The sequence below is a fragment of the Callospermophilus lateralis genome, chromosome 15 (assembly GCF_048772815.1).
Source record: "Callospermophilus lateralis isolate mCalLat2 chromosome 15, mCalLat2.hap1, whole genome shotgun sequence".
Taxonomy (NCBI): Eukaryota; Metazoa; Chordata; class Mammalia; order Rodentia; family Sciuridae; genus Callospermophilus; species Callospermophilus lateralis.
This window is the reverse complement of record NC_135319.1, coordinates 69,068,484-69,084,253: the sequence shown is the minus strand read 5'-3', so window position 1 is coordinate 69,084,253 and position 15,770 is coordinate 69,068,484. Positions and strand designations below refer to the sequence as shown.

At 51.3% G+C, this 15,770-nt stretch overlaps 2 protein-coding genes across 3 annotated transcripts; one reads left to right on the top strand and one right to left on the bottom strand.

Annotated features, from left to right (window-relative positions):
- The first annotated feature begins 4,983 nt into the window (after nucleotides 1–4,983).
- Cuedc2 (CUE domain containing 2) lies at nucleotides 4,984–11,837 on the top strand. 2 transcript variants are annotated; one of them, XM_076834557.1, is made up of 9 exons: nucleotides 4,984–5,111; nucleotides 9,868–9,954; nucleotides 10,288–10,431; nucleotides 10,523–10,584; nucleotides 10,726–10,799; nucleotides 10,885–11,067; nucleotides 11,199–11,260; nucleotides 11,344–11,404; nucleotides 11,489–11,837. In XM_076834557.1, exons 2-9 carry the CDS (start codon nucleotides 9,881–9,883, stop codon nucleotides 11,633–11,635), a joined length of 807 nt encoding a protein of 268 aa, XP_076690672.1. In that variant the 5' UTR covers nucleotides 4,984–5,111; nucleotides 9,868–9,880; the 3' UTR covers nucleotides 11,636–11,837. The 2 variants fall into 2 exon arrangements, with proteins under 2 accessions (XP_076690672.1, XP_076690671.1); XM_076834556.1 differs by having other exon boundaries at nucleotides 10,672–10,799.
- A 100-nt stretch (nucleotides 11,838–11,937) lies between these two features.
- Nucleotides 11,938–14,064, bottom strand: Fbxl15 (F-box and leucine rich repeat protein 15). The gene is made up of 4 exons (XM_076834552.1): nucleotides 13,899–14,064; nucleotides 13,579–13,732; nucleotides 12,762–13,267; nucleotides 11,938–12,269 (listed from the first exon to the last, which is right to left on the bottom strand). Exons 1-4 carry the CDS (start codon nucleotides 13,979–13,981, stop codon nucleotides 12,080–12,082), a joined length of 933 nt encoding a protein of 310 aa, XP_076690667.1. The 5' UTR covers nucleotides 13,982–14,064; the 3' UTR covers nucleotides 11,938–12,079.
- Nucleotides 14,065–15,770: the final 1,706 nt, after the last annotated feature.

The following is a 15,770-nucleotide window of genomic DNA, read 5'->3' as shown; positions in this document are numbered from 1 at the left end:
TCTTGAGTCCAAGTACTTGTAGGTTCTCAATCCCCCCCTCCATTTTGTGTGTGTGTGTGTGTGTGTGTGTGTTTGTGTGATGCTGGAGATTGAAGCAGGGTGGTGTGCATGAAAAGCAAGCATTTTATCAACTGAGCTATATCCCCAGCATTTCCCCCCATCTTTGAGGATCTACATTGCTCATAGATATTTCTCCCTGTCTTCTATTTAGTCTCAGAAATGGCCCTGGCTGCACACAAATTTACCCCTATCCCCAGCCAAGGTAAGGGAGGAAGGACCCTAACTACAAGCTTTTAGAAAGAGGCGCTGCTCCTCAGTGCAATCCAGCATCCCACCTCTCTCCCAGCCCTGTGGATGTAAAGCCTGTAGGAAACCTGAATGCTTTCTTGTTTGATCTTTTATTTGAATTTAACCCTTAGAAGTGCAGAACTTATAAAACACTTTGCTGTTCATATGCTTCAACCCTCTAAATTTACATTATACCAGGAAAGTAGGGCCTGAGTGAGGGAGTGATTCATCCATGGTCATACAATAGGTGGGAATCCAGAGCTCCCAGATCTCAGCCTGGGTTACCAAGGGCTGATCCTGATGGTCTCATCCTGCTAGTCTTGACCCAGACTTATTCAGCCGAGCATGGAAGACCTGACTGACAAATTTCAAGCCCTACTCCAGGCCACAAGTGCCCTTACCTTTGGATAGCTCCCATTCTACTTAAGGGAAAAGAATAAGAATCATAACCTCACACACTGAGAACTTCTATGTACCAACTATGCTTAAGTTCCATGCAGAAATTACCAACTCATTAAGTTTAAAATTCACAAAACTTCGATGTACACATAACTATTATTTCCACTTACAGATGAGGAAACTGAAGCCCATAGATATTAACAACTTACCCAGTTATACATTGAGAATGTACCAAAATTGTATCTGATAGGTCTTAACGTCTAGGTCAGATTGTCTCTTCACACATGAGACACACTCAACAAAACAAAAGGAACATTTATTAAGGAACTACTATTTGCAGAACACTGGGGTAAATACTATGAGGGTAGGGGGCCCCTGAACCCAGCCTTACTGGGGAGGAGTGTGGGTAATTTATTTTCTGTTGGGGAGTTGAAAGAAAGAAGCTTCTTGTTTTAAATATACATATGTATGTGTGTGTGTGTGTGTGTGTGTGTGTGTGTATATATATATATATATATATATATATATATATATATATATTAGTTGTTGATGGACCTTTACTTTATTCATTTATTTATATGTGGTGCTGAGAATTGAACCCAGTGCTTCACACATGCTAGGCAAGCACTCTACCATGGAGCCACAACCCCAACCTGAAAGAAGCTTATTGAAAAGGCATCTGAGAGGGGATTTGAAGGATACATAGGATTCCAACAGATAGCAATGGGAAAGAAGTGTCTCAAAAACCAAGGAAAGGTCCAGCAGGAATAAAATCATGTTGGCAGGAGCAGAAAGCAGCAGTCTTATTGGAGGGCAAAAGCAATGGAAGATTAGGCTCCAAAGCTAAGTGGAGGTCATACCATTCAAGATGTTAACAGTAAAAAGACTTGGAGAGTCACTGAAATCTTTTAGTAGAAGTGTAGACCAAGTCACAGTTAATAAGATTTAGTCAGTGGACAGGATGGGTGCCTACAAGAGCACTTGTCTGGAATGGTGTGAGCTGGAGCCATAGATACATACCCCCTTGGTCTTGGCATTGATGGTATGGCACAGCCGGGCACCAGAACTGAGTACCTAGGGCATTTGCTAGAGCTCACGGCCTATGGAATTCAGTTCTCAGAGCCAAGTGGCCAAAGTTCTCTCTGCCTGAATGCTATCCTCCCATGCTTCCTTGTATGAATTTTTCCCTATATGATCAAGTAGAGACCCAGGGTAGAACCTGGAATCTCAAGATACTTTCTACTCAGGGTTGAGGGGTGCTGAGCTTGGAGCTGAAAATGGGAGATCACAGCAAGGGAAATGGACAATGGTTCCCAAATTCCATTGGGAACTGGAGTAGGGTATGAGGGGAGGGGGCTCAGGGTCATAGCAGTGATTCTGTCCCCCAGAGCCTGGGTTTCACATATTCAGTCCTGTCATATCCAGTCCAGATATCATCTCCTGGCTGAAGAGTTGAGGGCCTGGGGAAAGTGCCAGAATATGTATTCTGAGAAGGGTGTATCTTCAAACAGGGAGGCTTCCAGAGCCAATAGGGATCTCCAAGATAGATAGAAGTTCAGAAGTGCTGCTTCCACAAAACCTCCCATCTGAATGAAGATCTTTAAGTGTTTGGGATAGCTGAAAGATTTCCCTGAAACACACTTTCATTTTCTGGAGAGTTAAATCGACAGCTGAATGCTGTCTTCACTCACAGGGCAGAGGTGCAGCCTATCCCTGGAGAAAGAAGGAAAGCCAGGCTGGCAGCCCTGCCCCCAGCCCCACTGAATCTCAAGTAGAGGGCAGCACTTACCCATGAAGCCTCCTCTCTGGCGTTTCTGGGGCTGGATCTGCAGTCATGCTCTGGGAAGGAGCTCCTTAAAAAGGCCCCCACCCTGCCCCAGCTCCTCCATCCCCACCCCATGTGGCTCTTCTGAGAAAGAAGGAAGGTGTGGGAGGGTTAGGCACCCTGCCCAGAGAGCCCTTTCTGACCTTAAGCCAGAGTGGGGACCCTTTCCATTCTTCCAAGGGTCTCCTTTCTCATCTAAGCCTCTGACCATACCCTCTCACACTCCCTTTGAGATCAGCCTGCTGGTTCTTTCTCTGCTCTTAATGCCTGGAACATCTGCCTTGGATGCTGAATTCAAGTCCAATTCCTCATTCTGAGGCAAGATGGTGGGGGACTGATAAGCCAGGGGAAGCTTCAGCATAGGTTCCTAGCTTTTCCTGTCAGCCAAGGAGGACCCTGCACCCAGGCACTAGTGGTAAAATTCATTTGAGGGATGCGAAGGGGAGACATCACTCCACCTCCTTCTCTCTATGTGGTGTGAAGCAGCACTCTAAGGGCAAGGGGAGTCAGCTCTCTTCTTGGGGATGGAGAGACTTAGATCTAATCAGAGATTTAAAATGAGGACAGTTGTGGAATCCCAAGCAGGGCAAGGGTTCCATGGAGTTCCCCGCCCCCTGCAATTTGTATGTCCTTGTGTTGGTGGTGGTCCCTCTCCTTGGTCCACCTTTTTCACCTTTCTCCTTACCACCTTCAGGTGGTAAGACTGAACAGTGGGGCTGGAGTTGTGGCTCAGTGGTACAGCGCTTGCCTAGCATGCATGAGGCACTGGGTTCGAACCCCGGCACCACATAGAAATAAAAACAAATAAAGGTATTGTGTCCATCTACAACTAAATAATAATAATAATAATAGTAATAAAAGACTGAGCAGTAATCCCTTTCCCCCTTATCTTGGCACTGCCCCTCTCCTTGGACTCCAGAACCTGACCCCTGCTGTACAGAGTTGGGTCTTCCCAGAGTTTGAATTGGAAATGGAGGGGGTTCCTCCTGAGAGAGCTTTCCCATTACACTTCCCTAAACGCTCAGGAAATTCTTTCTGATATCCAAGAATCAGGAGATGGGGAGGGGGAAAGCACAGCATCAGAAAGAGCTGTATGGGTCTCCTCCCAGAACTAGGGGTAGCTCTACTGAGGAAACCTGAAAGTTTGGGAATGGGGGTGGTAAGGGCCGGGTGGTAAGGGGCTAGTCATCAGCATTGTGCAATGGACAGGAGGGTGGAGGATGAGGAGGGAAGGGCTGGCAGAGGCCTAGGGCTGACAGGGGTGCCCATCACCCCCTTCCCAGGGGCCTGTCTGGTTAGAGTTCAAAGTGGCTGTCACCCCATCCCTCATTAACCCCAGCAGCTTCAGGCTGGCAGTGGCCCTGTTTTTATGGGAGAAACCAGGCCAAATATGCTCCTACCTCCTCCTTCCTCGTTCCCTCTCAATAACCAACAATCTGCTCTTCTCTGAAGCCAGAGGATCCTGCTCTGGGGAGGAGGGAGTCTGTGGTAAGGTATAGCGTGGTAAGCCTGGGCAGTAATCCCTTTTCTCCTTATCTTGGTACTGCCCCTGTCCCTAGGAGAGAAGAGAGGATGGGACTTTCTCCCTTAGACTATAAGCTCCCAGAGGGCAAGGACAGCTTTAGAGTCCTCTGTACCCTACAAGGGAACTAACACTGAAAGGGGCTCATTCTTGGTGATTAGGATGGACTAGCTAATCGCAGTCCAAGGGAACTCTTTCCCTTTTGAGGTTCCCAGGAAGGGATGACTGTGGGCTTCTCCACAGGGCAGTCCGGGGAAGCAGAGACAGGAACAGAAAGAGGAAGCTGAGGTCTTGCTGGGTCCTAGCGTGCAGCTGTACTGTCCTAGATCAGTAGCCCTGCCAACATGGGCATAGGACACTGGTGGTGGGTATAGTCTGCAGGCCATCCTGAATCTGGGCTCAGATCCACCCTCACCACGGGGACCTTGCTGTGTACCACCTTCCCAAAATCCCGTAACCCCCACCACCAATCACAGGGAGATATTGGAGAAATAGCTGTTGTGAAAGGATCGGAAAGACAAAGTGGAGAAGTCAGTCCCTAAAAACTGACTGAATGACAGGGCTTGAAACTGGGGTGGAGACTGTGGGATTTGGGGAAGAACACCAGGCCTTGCAGTTGGGCCACCAGATCCAACCAGGGAGCCCGAAGACTGTGGAAGGGCAGGAAAAACACGGAAGTCCTAAGGGGAAAACTACAGAATTTCAGGGTGGGGATCTGGGGGCGAGGAAATAAGGTGGATAGGAAGAACATAGGCGTGACAGAAAGGTTCTGGGTTTCGGGCTGACGACGCGAGGAACAAGGCAGGTTAATGTCCCTGCCACTGTGACTCCACCCACTGACGAGACCTCCCGCAACAAAAATGGCCGCCTCGGGAGCGGGTCCCAAGCCCCGGGACACTTGAGAATAGGTTCCCGAAGCTCCGCCCTGTTACGGGCAATTTGCCCTTCTCAAAAATGGCAACCTCGGCACAGCTGAAAGCGAACCACTCTAGGCCCCGCCTTTGATCTCGTTGGTGGGGCTGGGGGATGAGAGCTGCATCGCGCGGGACAAATCGCTGGCGGCGCCCGACGGAGCAGGTGATTTCCCCTCCAGCCCCTGGCCCCGGGCTAGGAGAGTCGCGGAGAGCATAACCCAGGTTGCCGTCCTACGTGTTCTCCACGGCACCTTCCCCGGGGCCACCAGACTCCCATTTCTGATTTTCGCTGTGGCCTGTAGCAAGGCACATCCAGTTTGTGCAGGCCTGCCCCTTCATTTGTCCCCCAGGGCTGTAACCCCATCCCTGTGCCCTCAGGCCCACTATTCGGACGCTTACGGTGTCCCACTATTGGGTTCAGGGAGCTCTTGCTTCCAGGGTCCGCCATCATTGCGATCCCACTTCCTGTGCACCACTCCCGCCCACACCCCCACCACCCGTTTGTACACCCATCTGAGTGTGGATGGTGGAATCTCTTGTTCCCCTCAATGTCCTTGGTTCCATTAAGGCGTGACTTGGGGATCAGGTGATCAGTATCTTCTTGGGCCTTCGTTATGGGTCTAGGACCCCAGGAGCAAGGCTTTGTAGGTGCTGGAAGAAGCAGTGATAGACCTCCGTGCTAGATGCCCCCGTGCTGCCTCTCTGAGTTCCCCAGGACTCCTTCCACACCGATGTCCAGAATTCCTCTTCCCACAAGGCCTGCTCCCCTCGACTTTGAGTACCTCCCTAGCCCAAAGGAGCAGCATGATATTTCTTACTCAAGTCTAACTTGCCAAGAGAATCTCTGTTGAGCATCTGGAACAGGCAGGCCTGTGCCTGGCCCTTGGAATCCAAATCTGGGAGGGAAGATGGGGTAGTCAGGGTTGGCTGCAGAGAGGAAGTGAGTCCTGCAGAATGGGACTTGAAGAGACAGAGGAAACAATGTTCTGAGCAGGGAGAATGGTGTGAGCAGAGATTCTAAAATACTCAAGACAGCTGGTTAGGCAGGAGAGGATCATAATATAGGCTTGAACCACACCATTGGCATCATGAGAGATGGTGTGGTTGTTAACAGTGAGGCTTCTGGAGCCAGACTTAACTGGGTGTGAATCTGCCATTAGCTTGCTCTGTGACCTTGGGCAAATAACCTCTCAGTGCCTCTATTTCTTTTCAGGTAAAATGGGATAATTTCAGTGTCTACATTTTAGGGTTATTTTGAGAATTATGTAAAATTAATACACGTAAAGTGCTTTTAGCAATGCCTGGTAAACAATACGTAAGTGCCAAGCCAACTTTTTACCATCATCAGAAGTGTTTAAGCAGAACTTAGGACAGGATAATAGTCACATTTCAACCATTGGTCCCTGATTTGGGAACCCCCAGGAAGTAATAACAAGCCAGGATAAAAGCTTAGGCAAAGAAGACTTCATTTGGGGAAAATGAGTAGTTTCCCGATAACAACTCCCTGACCCCCAGACCTTGGTTAGAAACCCAAAGACATCAAACATATCTCGGAGAAGTTTTTTCCCTAGAAACTGGACTTTACTGCAGCAACCATGAGTGTGACCAACAGAGGTTGCCAGACTGCTGATAGCAACCAGGGAGTGAGGGTAATAAGTCTCTGAAGGGTCATCCCCTCAGAGAAGCTGCTCGAAGAGATCTGGTATGCCTGGCCTGAGCTATCTTGCAATTCCTGGGGGCCCATGGCTAAAGTTTTGAAGCAGGAGGTAGGCATCTTCCTTGTAAAGTGAGTTATTCACTCCTACTTTCCAAAGTGACCCTGTGCTCTCACAGCAGCTCTGTATTACTGATTAGAGGAGCAGGCAACTGTGATCATAGATGGTAGCCCTGTCCCAACTCAATTGGAAGTCTTAATATCCCCATCCCAAGTAGACCTTAGAACAGGCACTAAACTAGGGGTGACCAAGACTTAAATCTTTCTCTCTGTCTCCCTCTCTCTTTTGGTGGTGGTACTGGGAATTGAATCCAGGACAAGTGCTTTATCACTGAGCTATACACCTAACTCTGGACTTAAACCTTAACTGAGCTTCACTTTCTTCATCTGTGAATACATATTTATTGAGTGCCTACTTCATGGGGGGTGCTGAATATGTACTGGTGAATAAGCTGGGTGTAGAATCCCTGCCTTCATGAAACAACTGTAAGAAACATTAAACATTGTCCCTATAATCTGTTAACCACAGCTGTGAAAGGTCCTGCTATGTAAGGAAAAACGTTGTTTGTAACGAGGGTATAAAATGGTAGCGATCATACCAGTTCTAGAAGATCAGGGGCTTGAATGTTCACAAACTGAAAGCAGGCCAGAGTAGAGGGGCATGATCCAGGGACTGCTGTGGGGAGAAGGGTTAGAAACCTCTTTGAAAGCAAGAGTGAGAGGAGAAAAGTAGATGTGTAAAGAGAAAATGGTCAGCGCTTCGTGACTGGCTAGAGGAAAGTAAAGGGTAAGATGCTGTCAAAGATAATTTCCAGACCTGTGGCAGGAATAGCTGCCGGGTTTCTGTTCTCACGACTAAAAGGCTCAGGGGTCACTCTAGTTAAACTGGGCTAACTGGGCTGCATGAAATAACCACACAAGAGACACAAATACCTTTTTCTTTGGGGTTGCTGTGACGGCTCCTCTGACCTTAAGGGTCTGCAGAAAGAGCGCGAGAGTATGCGCTGACCCCTTTTACTGAGGAGAAGCTATTCAAATGAGGCAAGGGGTCAGGTTTCAGGGGGCTGAGTCTATCTTCATGATGTCCACTGTCAGCAGGTTGACTGACACCTGGGTAGCCCACACCCAAGGGCACAGTAAGAGAAGGGGACACACACAAGGCACTTCCATGGAAGATTCTATCCTAAACAGGGCAAGGGGTTATATTACAAAGGAAAAGGTGAGCATAGCTTCACCCATGGGGCTGTAGCAAGACACACCCATTTCTGTGACTGAGTGCCTCAGCACCCAGCTGGGGAGTGTAACTCAGTCACCCATAAGGTTGGCCTCCCACAAATAGCTGCATGCCTATACATACATTTAGGGAGGATGGACCTGAAGGAGTAGAAAACTGGAGAATTTATTTTGGGACATGTTAAGTGTGAGATGCCTGTAAGACATGCACTTGGCCATGTCATGGAGATAGAGACAAAAGTTTGTAGGTCGAAGAAGACTAGATTAGAGATTTGACATTTGGGAATTGATGACATAAAGTTGGTACTTAAGAATGTGGGCCCAGTGAGATCTTCCAGAGAGGGAGGGTGTGCAGAGTGAGGAGAGAGAAGTGGCTGTGAGCCTGAGAAGAGTGGCAGAGAAGAGGGCAAAGAGGGAACCAGGGAAGAAATGGCTAGAGAGAAAGAAGGAAAACAGGAGAATGGGATGTATCAAAAACCATAGTTGGTATTATCAAAAGGGCAAATGTTAGGTGAAACCATAAGAAAGTGCTCTCTCTTTTGGTATCCCAGAACCAGACAAAACTAGCAATCTCATATGGTTCAACTTGGCTAGACCTGAAACCTGAAAAAGTAACTAGTAACCTTAGCCTGAGAAATGCCAGTAAAGATGTTGGAATAGAAGCCAGCCTGGAGGGAGAAGTGGATAGATGGAGAATAATAAAGCATTGGATTTGATAGGACTTAGTGAGTACAGATGTGGGTGAGAGAGGGCAATATCAAGGGCAATCCCCAAGTTTCATGTTCTGCAGCAAAATGAGTGGTGTGAGCTGGTGAAACAGGAGGAAGTGACTTGGAGTGGAAATGCACAAATTTGGGAAGATATGAGTTTAGGGTGGGTAGAAGGTGAGATATCTCTGAGCCTCAAATGGGAGGATGAACTGACATCTGGACCTATGGGTCTGCAGCCATTCCTTACTACCTCTGTGTCTCTCACTCCTAAATAGTCTTTGGGGGAGTCAGAAGTGTTTAGATGGAGCCAAACTAAGTAAACAAGTATTTACCGAGTACCCATTAAATATGAACATTTTCCTAGGTGCTGAGTCTAACATCAGTGATCAAGACAGTTCCTCTACTCTTAGAGCTTATAGTACATTCTCTAGGACAGATATTAGGCAAATAAACATAAAATAACATGTAAGGGGTTGGGTATTATGGAAAATAACTAGTTTTGGTAGAAGATCTCTCTGAGGAGGTTAACAGTTGAGCATAGCTCTGGAGGAAGTGAGGGAATGATCCCTAAAGATGTCTACAGGTATAGGCAGGAAGATGCTCAACAGGTTTGAGGAACAGAAAGGAGGCTGTGGGGCAGGAGTGAGGAGGGATGGTGAGGTTGGGGAGGTGAGCAAGGGCCAGATCTTATAGGCTTATGGGGCTCTGTAAGCCTGGGGAAGGAGGATGCAAAGTCTTCTAGACAGTGCCAGGCTGCTAGAAGGGCAGGGTCTGGGCAAGAGAGAATCCATGAAAGACTCTCCCTTCTTTTTAGGTCCCAGAGCCAGAAAAGCCCCTTTGTGCAGAGGGTGGGTGGCTAGACAATGGAGCCCTTTGTGGTTAGACTTGGGGGCCAAGTGCTCCCTCAATTATGAGATTCCTCAGCCAGGAGGCATGTGACCCTAAGACCTTGACTTTTTACCAGAGGGTCTGGGCTAGCTGTTGGGGAATGGTATGAGGGATGGGGAAAAATGGGGGGCTGAAGGTTGGGGAGTGGTGGGGCAGCTTTCTGGAGGCTTTCTGGAGACCATGCTGTGTCCTGCCTTAAGCTGGAGGTGGTAGACACGGGTAGTAGAAGGGGCTGTGACTGTTTGGGGAAGTTGGGAGGGCAACTCAACAGATGGTTCTATAGCAGGAGGGCAGGGAGGAGCCACTGCCCCAGGCCCAGTGAGTGAGGGCAGGCATAAGAGCGCTTGGTAATCCTTTGTCTTGTGTCCTTTCAGAAGAGGAAAGATCATGGAGCTGGAGAGGATCGTCAGTGCAGCACTCCTTGAGTTTGTCCAGACAAACCTCCCAGAGGCCGACCTCAGGTAGAGAACCAGCCAGGGCTGAGACTGTGGCTGCCAGGCGGTGCTCTGGGGCCTGACCAGTGGCAAGATGGGTGGAAAGCACTTGACTGTGTTCCTGAGATGGGGAGGGCTGATTTTGATTTGCTGAGGTGGCCTTACCTGACATCTTGCCATTACTTTTATTGGATGGATGGAAAACCAAAACTCTGAGGAGGAGGGGAATACTCTTTGCCTTCAAGGATAGAGATCTAACTCATAGACCCTATGAAGCCAAAGGCTGGAGTCTCAGGCTAGGTGGGAGTACTACAAGTGTAAAGTGTCCTACCTGGGGCTTGTCCTGTCCTCTTCCTACAGTGGCTTGGATGAAGTTATCTTCTCCTATGTGCTTGGGGTCCTGGAGGAGCTGGGCCCCTCAGGACCATCAGAGGAGAACTTTGATATGGAGGCCTTCACTGAGATGATGGAGGCTTATGTGCCTGGCTTTGCCCATATTCCCAGGTAAGGCCTGGCAGGGGCTAAATGGATGGGGGAATGGCTGGTTGTGCAGGGTAGGCAAAGTAGTCCTCTCACTGCCTTCCTCTTCCTTTAGGGGCACAATAGGGGACATGATGAAGAAGCTCTCTGGGCAGCTGAGTGATGCCAAGAACAAAGGTGAGTCTGGGATTCAGACACTTGGGGGATTCCTAATCCTTCCCCCACGCCCCTGGTAAACCTGATGCCCTCTCTACCTCTTTTAAGAGAACCTGCAACCACAGAGCTCTTGTATCCAAGTTCAGGTTCCCATCTCCCCAGAGTCCTTGCAGCGGCCTGAAAAGCGCAAAGAAGAGGCCAGGTCTCCTGCTGCTGCTGGGGACACCCAAAATGAGGTACTAGTAGAGGAGGATACTGATTAGGGACCTTGGGGGTGGGAAAGGAGGAAGTGCTGCCTCTTGTCAATGTTTGTGCCCACAGGCAGCTGGCGCTGAGGAGGAGCTGCTTCCGGGCGTGGATGTACTCTTGGAGGTGTTCCCTACCTGTTCAATGGAGCAGGCCCAGTGGGTGCTGACTAAAGCACGGGGCGACTTGGAAGAAGCTGTGCAGATGCTGGTAGAGGGGAAAGAAGAGGGGTCTCCAGCCTGGGATGGCCCCAGTCAGGTATCCCATCCTAGCCCTGTCCTCCCACCCACACAGCCTAGGCTTGTTGTTAAGCACCCCTCCCCTTCTCATTCCCATCTGTTTTCCCTGCTGGTGCCATTGGATCTACATGAGACCTTTCCTCTCCACAGGACCTACCTAGGCGCCTCAGGGGCCCCCAGAAAGATGAGTTGAAGTCCTTCATCTTGCAGAAGTGAGCCTGGGCTGGGCTGGGTAGGGCAGGGCAGAAGAGTCTTCCTAGGGTGGCAGGAGCTTCAGCCATCTAGTTTTTGGCAGGTACATGATGGTGGATAGTGCAGAGGATCAGAAGATTCACCGACCCATGGCTCCCAAGGAGGTAAGAGGGTTGGGGGCAGCTAGGGATGTGAAGTCAGGAGACTGACTCCTGGCTTCTTCTACTCACTACCTGATTGCCTAACAGGCCCCCAAGAAGCTGATCCGATACATTGACAACCAGGTGGTGAGCACCAAAGGAGAGCGATTCAAAGATGTGCGTAACCCTGAGGCTGAAGAGATGAAGGCCACATATATCAATCTCAAGCCGGCCAGGAAGTACCGCTTCCACTGAGGCACTTGGCTGGACTCTGCTGGAGCCTTCTAGGCTCAGATCCCAGAGGGATGCAGGAGCCCTACACCCCCACACAGGGGCCTCCCTTACTCCTGTCACCTTCTTTTTCCTCTTCTCTACTTTGTTGTTCTACAGTGTTAACCTACTCTCAAACCTGCCTCCAAGGGCACAGTAAAGATGGCCCAAGGAAGGTGTGAGTGCATTCTGGTCATTTTTGCCTCATGGCTGGAATACTAAGCCTGTCTGACCTTTATTCCCCAACCTCACATTCCCTGTGTCCAACAAGGCAGCACCAGACAAAAGAGAGTAAAAAGCTCTTTATTTGAAGTTCCAGGATGGGGCAGGGCACTGGCCTCTCACCAGAGGTCTCCACAGTTCATTTTCCCTACAGCTCAGTGTCAGGCCCAGCCACACAGTCCAGCTGTGCTCTCATTGGCAGGAGGGTCAAACCTGCAGGTTGACAAAGGGTGCGAAGCCCGCCATGTCCTGCAGCAACACCAGGGCCTGGTGCAACGGAGGCTCCACATCGATGTCAACACCACGCTTCCGCAAGCGGCTCAGGCTAGGCTCAGCCACGTGGTGGCAGTGCCGCACCCGCAGAGAGCGTAGTGCTGGGCAGTACTCTGCCAATGTCCTGAGGAAGGAGGGGGAGAGGCTAGAGGCAGGAGGCACGCATCCAGCCTCCTGCAGGCTCCAGCAAATTCCAGGTCTCCCCGCAGCTCAGGACATTTTTTTTCCCTCCTGTTTTTTTTCTCCTATCCGAGGGAGAGGGCCTGAATGGGATCAAACATTCCAGGCCAACAACTGGAGGTTTGCTGTCTCTTAAAAGGGGAGGGGGGAGATGTGCTCCTCAGCTCCACCCGGACTGTAGGATTTCCCCTTGTTGAAGAAAACCCAGAAGGCGACTTTGTGTGTGAAATGTCCCAACGTGTTAATGCTAGCTCAAGAGTTTTGAACTGGGCTTTCTGGCGTAGACACGCCTAGAGGCCTTTCTGTTCACATTGGGGGTGCCCTGGTTAGCAGGAAGGTCCAGAACTCTCAGTTCGGTCTATGACAACTAAAGCCCACTCCTCCCCCACAAGGCTGAATGATTTGCCCTCCTCCCACCTCACCGACCCCCAGGCACCTGACGCCGTCGCTTCCGACGCGGAGGCAGCCAGTGAGGTCGAGGTGCTCGAGCTGAGGGCAGTTCCGAGCCAACTCCTGGACTGCTGCATCCCCGACATTGGCGTTGACCGCCAGTGAGAGGCTGCGGAGGCCGGCGCCGCGTCTCTGCGCCAGGTACACGATGGCCTCGTCCTTGAGCTGACGACATGCAGTGAGGTCCAGCTCCTCCAGGACGGGGCAGCGGTCAGCTAGGCCGCGTAGCGCCAGTCCGTCCACCCAGTCACAGTGCGCAAGCGACAGGCGCTGCAGGCGGGGGCACCCCTCGGCTAGAGCTCCTAGCACGCGGCGGCTCAATTGCCCGCAGCCGGCCAGTGCCACACTCCGCAACTGCGGATTCCGTGACAGCACTGGTACCAGGTCCTCGTCCGATAGCCACTCGTGACACGGCGCCAGCGCCAGCTCCTGCAGCCCCTCGGCGTCCCGCAGTAGCCGGGTCAATGCAGCCCGTGGGATCTGCGGACCCACCTGCGGACCGAGAGGCACCGGACCCTCAGCTGGTCCCGGGGGCGGGACAGAGGCTGCCTATCCGCCGCTGAGTTCTTTCTTGACAACCCTTTTGGCTTGACACTTGCCCTCCCAGGAGAGACGCCACGCTCCCTTTTGAGTCGTTACCTAGTGCTCGTCCCTTGGGGCTACTACATGCTGCGTGGATCGCTTCCCAGGCAGGCCTGGCTGCATCTGGGGACCCGAAGGGTGCACGGCGTAGTTGGGGGCTGGGCTAGAGACGAGGCGGGGGTGGTACCCAGAATGGGGCGGGTCTTCGACCCCGGGCTCACCTGAGCGGCATCGAAGCGGCGCAGCCCGGCCAGGTGCAGCTGTACTAGCGCACGGAAGGCCCGGCTAACGCGCTGCAGCCGAAGCAGCTGGCGCAGCGGGACCCGGTTCAGAACGTGTGGGAGCAACACGTCTTCCCAGGGCAGGTCCAGGAGTCTGAGGATAAAGAGGCATTGGTATCCGTGGACCGCTGTTTACTTGCGAGTCCGCCTCCGTTAGGCTCCAGCACCGGGGTTCCCAAGAGCTGCCCTCAGGCCCAGCCTAGGCTCATCTCCCTCCCCTGGGCATCTCTTCCTTCCTCGGCCCCTCCAGTGCTCGGTACCTGACGGCTCCGGGTTCTTGCTCCCCTCCGGACGGCTCCATTGGTGGCTCCATCGGTTGTCTAGTGCGCGTGCTCAGTAACATAAACTCTAGCTTTGGCCTTGGAGCTGCTGCGGCGAGCCCGCCTCTTTGGGCTGTAGAGACAGACCGATTCAATCGAGTGCCGTCTCACTGAGGATCGTCTCTAAAAGCTTTCCGGTTGGACCCCGAAACTGAGAGAGAACAGACTAAAGGTGTAACATTAGACCTCGCCTTCTCGGCCAAAGGGCTCAAAGCCCTAGGCTGGAGAAGCGGTGGACGAAGATTGTTTTCTGCGTTCTTCATGGGCCTGCAACAGCCTCTAAGTGAAGTAGGGATGGAAGGAGCAGGAAAAGCCAAAAACCGAAGGGGCGGAGCCAAGACTCTTGGGTTACCGAGGACCTCCTCTCTGTCCTCTGTCCTAAAAAATGGGGGAAAACTGTATAGGGTCTTACTGTCTGACACGCAGTAGGTGCCTAACAACTACTGAAAGAACAAATAAATGGTGTGATGCTGGAATTTTTTTCGTTTCATTAAGCAAACATATTCAAACCTCTCATTCCTTGTTAACTGTGAAGTACAAAACTGTCCATCCTCTTCCACTTCCAGACAGTGTGGGCCGGGTTTTTGCCTAGAGAGACTTAGGAGACGCTATTCAGCTCAGACCCTTTCTTTTTCTCTAGAAGTTCAGAATCCTGAGAAAAATGTGTATTCAGTTCAGCACAGGGGTACTGTTTCTTGGCTGGCCTTAATTGTGGGATCTGGGGCTTGGGCTCACTGTGTCACAAGGACGATCCAGAGCTCTGAACTCAGCCACCAGGCTTCCCTTTTACCACATCCCCATGTCATCGTTTCAGTTCCCATCCTGGGGAATCTCTTGATTTCTTCACCATCCAAGGGGTAGGTGAAGGGGCATGTGAAGAACTCAGATTTGCACCCTCCTTCTGTGCTACCGCTAGAGCCGACTCTACATAACTTAAACTGCTTTCTATCCGCTATCTTATCAGGACTTTGGGCATCTCTTCAAGGTGGGCAGGTCTGTCCTATCACTCCATTTTAAAGATGCGCAAACCGAGGTTCTGGAGAGAAAGCGTCTTGGCCAGGATCAGACAAGACACGGGTAGACAACCCAGACATCCTGGTTTTCCCAGAATCCCTTCCACGCTCTATCACCCCTCAATGTAGCAAGAATGGAGAAGCCAGCAGCGGGAAAGGACCAGAAGAGGGTCAAGTTGGGTGATGGGCTTGCTTCCTTTTCTTCCTCAGCCTTAGGGAAGGGGTAGCTGGGAGGACCAATCTCTGCAAAGATAGAGCCATGTGGGCGCGCACCACCTCCGGCCGCGCGCCTCCTTCCTCCCCCTCCCCGCTTTGTTCTCACCTCTGCGCCTGCGCAGTACAACAAATCTGGCGCTGTCCCCTTCAGCACCACGCGGAAGCCGCGCCACCCCTCCCCGCGGTGAGCCCCGCGCGCCCCCGCCTCGCACGTCCTCGCTCCCCCTGACTGCCCAAACCGACCCCTTCCTTTAGAGGTTATCATCTGCTCTCCCTAGCCTAACCAAGAGGAGTAGTTGCTATAGTAACTCGTGAGGCTCTTTCTTAAAATAACCAGACCCCCTTCTACCCGGGCAAAGGGCACAAGGGGTGCCTGTCCTCCACTTCTTCCAGTCTCGAGGTCATCCCATCTAATCTCTTACCCCTGGGAGGGAAGGATAACTAACTCAGGTAGCGAGGAAGTTCCTCCTGAAGTCTGACTTAACATCCCTCCTTCCGCATCCTGGGTGGCTTGTCAGGATTGGGTCACCTGGGTCTGAGACGACGAAGGGTTCAAGACGTGTATCTTCACCTCCCTTCCATA

Coding starts and splice junctions, on each gene's coding strand:
- Cuedc2 (XM_076834556.1), top strand. CDS start 9,881: ATGGAGCTGGAGAGGATCGTCAGTGCAGCACTCCTTGAGTTTGTCCAG. Junction 10,432..10,522: donor GGCTTTGCCCATATTCCCAG/GTAAGGCCTGGC, acceptor CTCTTCCTTTAG/GGGCACAATAGGGGACATGA. Junction 11,405..11,488: donor GACCCATGGCTCCCAAGGAG/GTAAGAGGGTTG, acceptor ATTGCCTAACAG/GCCCCCAAGAAGCTGATCCG.
- Fbxl15 (XM_076834552.1), bottom strand. CDS start 13,981: ATGTTACTGAGCACGCGCACTAGACAACCGATGGAGCCACCAATGGAG. Junction 13,733..13,898: donor CAAGAACCCGGAGCCGTCAG/GTACCGAGCACT, acceptor CTTTATCCTCAG/ACTCCTGGACCTGCCCTGGG. Junction 13,268..13,578: donor GCCGCTTCGATGCCGCTCAG/GTGAGCCCGGGG, acceptor CTCGGTCCGCAG/GTGGGTCCGCAGATCCCACG.